The sequence below is a fragment of the Camarhynchus parvulus genome, chromosome 1 (assembly GCF_901933205.1).
Source record: "Camarhynchus parvulus chromosome 1, STF_HiC, whole genome shotgun sequence".
NCBI lineage: Eukaryota > Metazoa > Chordata > Aves > Passeriformes > Thraupidae > Camarhynchus > Camarhynchus parvulus.
Genome location: NC_044571.1, coordinates 18,921,456 through 18,930,981, shown reverse-complemented (window position 1 = coordinate 18,930,981; position 9,526 = coordinate 18,921,456). Strand labels below are relative to the sequence as shown.

The 9,526-nt window shown below is 41.1% G+C and overlaps 1 protein-coding gene across 1 annotated transcript; it reads left to right on the top strand.

The window, feature by feature from the left end:
- The first annotated feature begins 1,454 nt into the window (after nucleotides 1–1,454).
- On the top strand, nucleotides 1,455–7,221 carry LOC115910984 (toll-like receptor 7). The gene is given in 4 exon segments (XM_030961644.1): nucleotides 1,455–1,530; nucleotides 2,872–2,882; nucleotides 3,528–3,645; nucleotides 4,079–7,221. Coding segments are annotated over 4 exon segments (3,348 nt in total).
- Nucleotides 7,222–9,526: the final 2,305 nt, after the last annotated feature.

Below are 9,526 nucleotides of genomic sequence, written 5' to 3'. Positions count from 1 at the left end.
CAGCAAGACCTTAAGACTGTAAGCAAACTTATTAAGATTTAAAATAAACACAGTAGAATCTTGATTTGACAAATGAGATAAAGCAACCTCCTGTAGATAAAGGGGGAAAAAAAAGGATATATGAGTTCACCAATCTGATTACAAGCCAACTGTCAACCAAATTTATAGATGTTGGATTAAGACAATTAAGGACTTCTGCTTTATTTTAAATTATTTTCCTCACTCTCAGCAGCCATAATATACATTTACTCTTACCAGTAGATCCTCCCCTAACACAAGATGTAGTAGGAAGCACTTTTCTGCTTTCAGTTTCTTTGTGTTTCAGAGGAGGCAAGAGATTTTGTGCAACTTCTGAGGGAAACTGAACTTTTAAAATCAGCAAACTGGTAACTCCCTGTGCCTCTAAAACTCAAGTTATAGTTCAGAAGTCCTGGATTTCTGAAAACTCCCCTCCATTTACCCTGCCTCAATCTCTGAAGTGAATTATTGCTGTATTTTGCTTCCCACATTTCATAGGTAAAAACTAAATAAAGATAAGGAGGGCTCTGCATTTTACTAGCACTCAGCTAAAGCTGCAGTTTCATCTTACATAGAATTGAAACTCCTTGAGCTCTTAGCTGGTTGACAACAAGTTCCTAATGTTAAAACAAATAAAAAAAAAGATCAACTGGAAAGCAAAAGAAACTGCTAAGTGTCGGTACAGCTATTAAAATTTCCACAGTTTGCAGTCATAGATTGTGAGGGAGCACCTGTCAAAAATTACAAGGTTGGGTGACTGGATGTTGTGTTTTAGAAAACCTTCATGCAAGCAAAGGGAACACTAAGCATCTCCTATCCCAGTGACACGTACCATGGATGTGGCTGGTTACCTGAAGAAATCATTCACAATCCAACTTGTGCACACTCTTCCACAGAGTTTTCACTTCTTTGTGTTCAGTTACCTATGTCTTTATCCTTTTTGTCTCGGTTTTGGTTCCCTTCCCCAAGTTCCTTTCACTTAACAGGCATTTCTTCCAGACCTCTACATAAAGTATTCCGCTTAAGAGATTTGTCTGCTCATATTAGCGCACAAGTGATCCTTAGAAAGGTCTGAATCCTTGAAGCTAGTAACTGCAGAAATAAATCCCAAATAACAATTATAAAAATTACTAAACTTCCATGTCAATTAACAATTTTTGTCTCCCTTCATGCAGCTTACATTTTAAAAAGGAAAATAAAAAAAGGAACTTGAGCTTCTGCAAACTTTGTTGATCACATGAGTATTACCCTTTCCTGATGCCTTTGTCTCCTGACTGATTAATCTCACACTCTCTCATTACGGATTTTGAAGTTGTGTTCCTCTGGTGTTCAGATGAAGAGAAAGAAGATACAGTGTAGATTACTGTTGTCTTGAGTGAGTTATGTCATGTCACATTCTCCCCTACATCGCAGATGAACCACTGGAAACCACTTTGATGCTGTTCTCTTCTGCTCCAGTTTATGGTTTCTTCCAGAATCTAATCTGTCAGACCTAGAAGCACAAAGAATATGGTATGTTAAACTTCTATTTTAAATTTACTCATAGACATTTTTGACTGGAACTCTTGTGGAAGATTTTCAAGAAAATATTCTGCTTCTCTGTTTTCCAAATGGTTCAGTTTACTGTTATGGTTAGAAGCTGCAGAGAATTATGAAAGGAAAGGATTTATCTGTATTCCTGTACTTCAGAATGAGCATAATATATTTTCTACTTGCTGTAACTTCTGAGGTGTTCCTCTAGCCTTTCCCCCATGAACAAATACATGGAACCCCAGCAGAAAACCTTCCTTCAGAAACACATAGCTGTACTGCTGCTGAATATTTGAAGAACACCCTAAATAATTAAGAGTTTATGCACATGCCAGTTAAGATCAGTAGATTAGTTCTTTTCAAACTTCTTATAAAAGCCAAGCATAGATCATAGAGAAAATAACAGCTCCCATACTCTAGCTGTACTATTAAGCAAGCCTCTTGTTGCAAACACATTGCACAAGACAGCATTCCTTTTTGCTCTTGTTTAGAAGTCTTTTTGTTTTTTTCTGGTACTAAAATCGCAAGGTTTTACACATGTGAATATCCAGATACAGCAGCAGAATGTAACTCTATACAGTTCAAATAGCTAATGCATTAAAAAGATTTTCAGGAAAGGGAAGAATATACAGAGAAGTGAAGCACAAAAAGCTAGGCTGGCTCTGCAACCACACTTAAGTCCCTAAAAAACTGAACTGCATGAGAAACTTACAAGTATATTCATGAAGACTTTCAAACCCCAGATTCTTTGCACCTAGTTACAGGCACCTAAATGTGCAGCATTACTCTCTGTTTGGCGTGTAGTAAGCCAGAGCTCCCTCAATCTTCAGAGCCAAGCAGCAGCTGGAGAGGGATCTCAGTCTCTCTCTTCCTTCCCCCCTTCCTCTCTTGAATGTCAGTGTAGCCTAGGTTAATGACAATAAAGTAAGCAACTTGGGTAAGCACCAAAAATTAAGGGTCTGAGTGCAATGGCTGCATACAAGTTCATGTAGAAAGTCTTGTTCATGTTTTGTGTCTTCAATCTAGACTGCAATCATACCTTGCCCATGTCATGCTCTAATGTTTGGACAGTGTTTATTTTGGTTTATCACATCTTGAAAGGTTGAATCTAATTAGCTTTTCCTCCTGTTGCATTAAGTATGTAGAAATCTGTCATAAAATAACCTCCCTTGTTTTCCAGCTGGTCCACAGAAATCAGAGGGGCTGGGTGTGTTTGGGCTTAATTTCTGATTTGAGCCAATTAAATACTACTAGGTCTGGTCAGGTTCCCAGATGCAACAGTAGTCTGATTTACACTACAAGCTTCATCTCATTCCTGAACAGATTCACCAGTTGTGAGTATTACTGATTACTCACTGCAAGTCTGGTTTAGTTCAATAAGAACTCCCATGAACACAGATTCACTAACAATGCAATTTATTGGATAATTAATAAATACACTATACTTGCAACATACAAATGTATAAAAGTGCCATGTAAGTGCTCCCAGTGCAAATCTTACCAAAGAAGCATCCCTAGTTTTGTGAAGAGAGAGAAATAACTCCATTGACTAGTCTGTAAAATGGCTGTATTCTCATCCTCTGCCAATGAAGATTTCAAATGTCAGTTTATACTTTTGGGAGAAGTGGAAGGGAGACTGTGATCACATATTCTGTTACTGCCATCTTTAATGGGGGACAGAGAGAAGTCACTTTTATGTAAATGAGGGATACCAAGAGCAACAAAGTGATTACAAAGACTTTAGGTCTTGCACAAGGAAAGTACAGAATTGTGAAACTTTAGCATCACTTCCTCTTCTACCTGGCTGACTGAGGGTAAAAGGGTTACCCATTTCTGCCTGATAACATATCACACTTCAGCACACCATCATGCCCAGAGTAAGCCCTTAGCCACAGATCTCATGGAAATCCCCTTACCACATATGTAACAGCATATCTCATGGCTGTAGGCCTCATTCCTACACCTTCCTGGTTTTAAAGGTGGACTTGGATGTGCAGTGGCTGCTAGTACTGCCCTCTCTGACTGCAGGTTCTGTGTCCATGGCTGGTGACAGCCAGCATTTCATGGTCTACTGTGGTGTGCATTGTCAGATGCACAGTAAAGGGTACCCACGTGATGGAGCAAAATGTCTTGCAGTGCAAGAAGCCTCTATGGTTTCCCTATCAGCTCTCTGCTGTGCTCCATGGGCACTTACCTCGGCCAATGTTCTTGGCTCTGGGGTACATTGCTCCACCATAAAAGATGGAGACAGGCAATTGCTTGGATATCAGGGGCCATTTGGCTAGGCTAGACACTCTTTCATTAGTCTCATAATGTTCTTCACATGCATAAAATGCTGTTTCCGCTGGGAAAAAAAAAAGGAAAGGAAATACCATTGTGTGTCTCCTGAAACTTCTAATCCTACTTGCACATTTATTCCTGGTCAGTGTAAAACAAGAACCAGAATTTAGATGTATAGTTGACCTGACCCAGTGTATCGATGAAATATTCTCATTGCATTAAACTAACACCTCCATTTTTCCTTGGTTTTAGGTACCTTGTGCAAAGATGTCAAACACATTGTCATTTATCTTGCTCTTCATATTCCCAGTGCTGCTGTCAGGGGCTTGGTTTCCCAAAACTTTACCCTGTGATGTTAAATCTTCAGAAGATACTGTGACAGTGGACTGCACCGACCGGCGCATTACAGAAGTCCCCAGAGGGATCCCTGGAAATGCTACCAACCTTACCCTGAGTATTAACCATATTCCCCACATCTACCCAACATCCTTTGATCATCTTGAAAACCTCCAGGAGATTGACTTCAGATGCAACTGTGTGCCTGTAAAACTGGGGCCCAAAAATAATGTGTGCACCAGCCCGCTGAAAATTGAGTATGGCAGTTTTGCTGCCCTGACAAGACTGAAGTCATTGTATTTGGATGCAAACCAGCTGGCAGGAATACCCCGAGGTCTTCCTGCTACTTTAACCTTGCTGAGCCTGGAAGCAAACCATATCTTTTCTATCCAAAAAGCCAGCTTCTCAGAGCTAGCAAACATAGAGGTATTGTATCTTGGACAGAACTGTTACTACCGCAATCCATGCAATGTTTCATTTGAAATTGAGGAAACAGCCTTCCTGGCACTGAAAAAGTTAACAATTCTATCCCTGAAGTCCAATAACTTAACACAAGTCCCACCCAATTTGTCATCGACTCTAAAGGAATTGTATATTTACAACAACATGATTCAAGAGATTCAAGAACAGGATTTAAGTGGCCTTCCCAACCTAGAAATTCTCGACCTAAGTGGCAATTGCCCACGTTGCTATGATGCCCCATATCCTTGCATTCCCTGTCCCAAGACCTCAATTCAGATACATTCAAAGGCTTTTGACTCCTTGGAAAATTTAAGGATTTTGCGGCTTCACAGTAACTCTCTTCAGAGCATACCCAGCAGCTGGTTTAAAAACATCAAGAATCTCAAAGAACTTGACCTCTCCCAGAATTTCCTCATGAAGGAGATTGGAGATGCCCAGTTCCTGACATTTCTCCCCAGCCTTGTGCAGCTTGATCTGTCCTTTAACTTTGAACTGAAGGTGTATTCTCCCTACTTGAATCTTTCTAAGACATTTTCCTCCCTCTCTAACCTGGAAACCCTGAGGCTCAAGGGTTATGTCTTTAAAGAACTGAGCGCACGAGATCTACATCCACTACTCAGTCTTAGGAATCTAACCATGTTGGATCTCGGGACTAATTTTATTAAAATTGCAGACATGACAGTGTTTAAAGAATTCCCAGCTCTTAAGTTCATTGACCTCTCAGTGAATAAAATTTCTCCTTCTTCAGGGGAAAGCAACTTCTATGGATTTTGCTCTAATCCTGGCATTTCAGTCGATCAATTCAACAGGCAAGTACAACAAGAGATGCATTATTTCAGGTATGATGAGTATGAGCGAAGTTGCCGTTCCAAAGACATAGAAGCTTCTTCCTACCAATCTTTAGTTAAGGAAGATTGCCTTAACTATGGAAAAACTCTGGATTTAAGCAGAAACAATGTATTTTTTGTTAACCCCTCAGACTTCCAGGGACTTAGCTCCCTCAAATGTCTCAACTTGTCAGATAATGCAATAAGTCAAACTTTAAATGGAAGTGAATTCTCTTACTTGTCTGGATTGAAATATCTGGATTTTTCTAACAACAGGGTTGATTTGCTATACCAAACAGCTTTCAAAGAACTTAAACTTTTAGAAATTCTAGATCTGAGCAATAACCAGCATTATTTTATGGCAGAAGGTGTTACACAGTTGCTTAGTTTTATTAAAAACCTAGCCCATTTGAGGAAGCTGATGATGAATGAGAATGACATTTCTACCACTATTGATACAGGAATGGAAAGTCAATCTCTTCGGATTTTAGAATTCAGAGGAAATCGTTTAGATGCTTTATGGGTGGATGGCAATTCTAGATACTTGTCCTTCTTCAAGAATCTGACCAGCCTGGAAGAACTGGATATTTCCTTCAACTCACTCAGTTTTTTGCCTCATAGTGTTTTTGAAGAAATGCCTCCCAGTCTCAAGATCCTTAACTTAACAAATAATCGACTGAAGAGTTTTATCTGGGGAAACCTCCCCTCTCTGAAGAACCTAGTAACTCTGGACTTGAGCAATAACCTTCTGACTAATGTTCCCCGAGAACTGTCCAATTGCTCTTCATCTCTGCAAGAACTGATGCTGCGAAACAATCGCATTCAGCGATTAACTAAATATTTTCTCAGAGGTGCTTTTACATTGAGGTACTTGGACCTCAGCTCAAACAAGATTGAAATAATTAAGAGATCTAGCTTTCCTGAAAATGTCATTAACAACCTGAAGATGCTGCTTTTGCACGGCAATCCTTTCAAGTGTAACTGTGAGGCTGTGTGGTTTGTCTGGTGGATCAATCGGACGCAGGTCACCATTCCTCTTCTGGCCACTGATGTCACCTGTGCTGGCCCAGGGGCACATAAGGGAAGGAGCGTGGTTTTCTTGGATCTGTACACCTGTGAGCTGGACACATCATATCTGATCCTGTATGCTCTGACAGCTTCAGCCATCCTTGCCTTAATGGTGATCCCAGTGATGGGCCATCTGTATTTCTGGGACGTGTGGTACAGCTACCATTACTGCACTGCCAGGCTGAAGGGCTATCGGCGCTTGTCTTCTCCAGCTGCTTGCTACGACGCCTTTATTGCCTATGACAGTGAAGACCCAGCTGTGAACGAGTGGGTGCTGCAAGAGCTGGTTGAAAGGCTGGAAAACCAAAAAGCCAGGCAGTTCAATTTATGCCTGGAAGGAAGGGACTGGCTCCCAGGACAGCCAGTCTTTGACAACCTTTCCCAGAGCATTCAGCTGAGCAAAAAGACCATATTTGTGCTGACCAACAGGTATATTAAAAGTGGCCGCTTCAAGACAACATTTTATATGGCTCATCAGCGGCTTCTGGATGAAAAAATGGATGTCATTATCTTGGTATTTCTTGAGAAGGTTTTGCAGAAGTCCCGCTATGTCCGTCTGAGGAAGAGGCTGTGCAGAAGTTCAGTCCTGGAATGGCCAACCAATCCTCAGTCTCAGCCCTACTTCTGGCAGTGCCTGAAAAATGCCATAGCTATGAGTAATTCTCTGGCTTACAACAAACTTCTCCAAGAAACTGTTTAGCTCTACTCTCCATGTCAATATTGTTATGATGCACACGATCAAATAATCCTAAACAAAAGATCCTGAACTTCATTTGTGGAAACTGTCAAAGCCTGGAAGTTATATCTCTTTGATGCTATACCCCAAGATGAAAGGCACAATTACTTCAAAATTCAGTAATTCCAAATTGAATAGAAAATGTTGCCAGAACAGATATTTAGTTGATGCGCACCTTGCTTTGCACTGATCTCTGCACAGGAAGGGAAGGTGCTAAAATGGGAAAGTGTGTGAGATCTGGTTCTGTAGGGCTTGCAGGCTGCTTTGTGAAAGAAAGGAGGGGGAGCAGGACAGCAGAGAAGCAGAGGAATAGGCACAAGGCAGGTGGAACGACAAAGACAGGAAGGGAAAAGAAAAAAAGAGAAAGTGGAAAAGCTGATAAGAAAGTAGGAACATGCGGCTATACTAGAGCATAGCAGAAGTTCAGACACATTTAGTGATAATTTCCAAAAAGATTTCTCACTTTGCCTTTCATCTGCCTCCTGGGCTTTTGCTGAGCTGGCTCCTCCCTGAAGACTTTAGGGCTCCTCTCTAACGTTGTACTATCAGTTTAGGACCTTTTCCACCCATGCCCAGGGTGATCACCCTTTCTGTATCTTGGGTATTAGCTGCTCTAGCCAGGGCTGGAGTCTGAGGAATACCACCTGTCCCCAGAAGAAAATTTAGACAGAATTTGGAAGTGAAAGTCATGTAAGATCAGATCACAGAAGGAAAGCATTCTTCCCACTGTTTCTTTAGCTGTGCTGTGGTTCTCCAGGGAAGCCTTAAGCCCTCCTTCATCTCCTTGTTCCCCAGGCAGGTCCCTCTCCCACCACAGCTGATGGGAGAATAACCATTTGAGATAAGAATGGGCCTGACTTTAGGGACATCCTGAAGAAGTGAAGAAAAATAAACACCTGTGTCTGTTCCCCACTCTGTTTCATAGTACAGACTCATTGAACACATGAGAGTATTTCAAGTGAAATCTTTTTTAATGGCAGCCTAAACCTCTGAGCATGACAGAGGCAGGTTCTCTGCTTGATGTGATGATGTCTGTTTTGGGAGAAGCAGCACATTTTCACCTTGCTGAGTGCTTCTGTCTGCAGTAGTCTGGGTAGCTTCTCCCCTCTTGATCAAAGCCCTTTTTCTTTTCTGGCAACTAGTCTTGGTGACATCTCTGGCTGATGTTGTCATTGTTAACTGCTTTAAACTTGTTTATTTCAGATGCCCCTTGCATTTCCACACCTAAGTGTTCTGGCTGATCCTTTCTTTTGGCACAAGACAGAAAAACAAAGAAACACAAGAAAAAAAAAGTTTATATAATAATATAACAGATAAGAAAGGTTTTTCTTTCTCAATTTTTCACAACATTTTTATTGATTGAATACAGAAGTAGGAAAAAGATGAGGGCCTCGTTAAAAACTGTGAGTTTTAGAGTTATATTTTAATAATGTGTATTTCTGGTGGTTTTGTTTGTAAGCCTAAACAATCTGTATGTCTAAATATAACATGAACTGTAATGTGACTCTCTCTATAAGGTAATACTCGAAACAGGAACCTCTATCCCACAGTTACTCCCACACAATCTCCCTCTGCCTCCCCACAAAATACCTATTTGGAGCAGATCCTCTTTCTCAGCCTCACTGACATGGGCAGGAATGCCAGGTCACTTAGCCTTTCTGAGGCTGAGAGGAGAGGTATTTTTCCTCTTCCATTGAGAAGCATGCACAGGATGGGTATGAGATGAGTAGCAATGAGTATAAATTGATGCAGGTACTAAGGGAGGTGATTAGGAAAGGTATTCTCCTTGATTTGTTGCTTGCTAACAAGGTCTCATGAGTGAACTGGTGACTGGGGGACATTTTGGACCATGAAGCAGCTGAATTTAAAATATCTAGTGACAGGAGGAAAATGGCCAGCAAAATTCTGAATGTGGGAAGACCAGACTTCAGGCTGCTCAGGGAAGTAGTTTGTAAGGCCCCTTGAGAAAATGGTTTTGAAGATGGTGGGATCTACCACCGTGGTCAAAATTTAAACACCACCTTCTCAGAGCACAGGAGTATTTAATTCCAAAATGCTGGAAGTCAAACTGGTGAGGCAGAAGACTGGCTTGGCTGACCAGGGACCTTTCTCTGGAGCTAAGGCAGATAAAAGAAAATGTATGGCCAGTGAAAGCAAGGCTGGGTGACTTGGGAGGATGTGGTTTAACCCCAGCTGGCAACTAAGCACTACACAATCACTCACTCACTTCTCCCACCCTGGTGGGATTGGGAAGATGAATCAGAAAAGA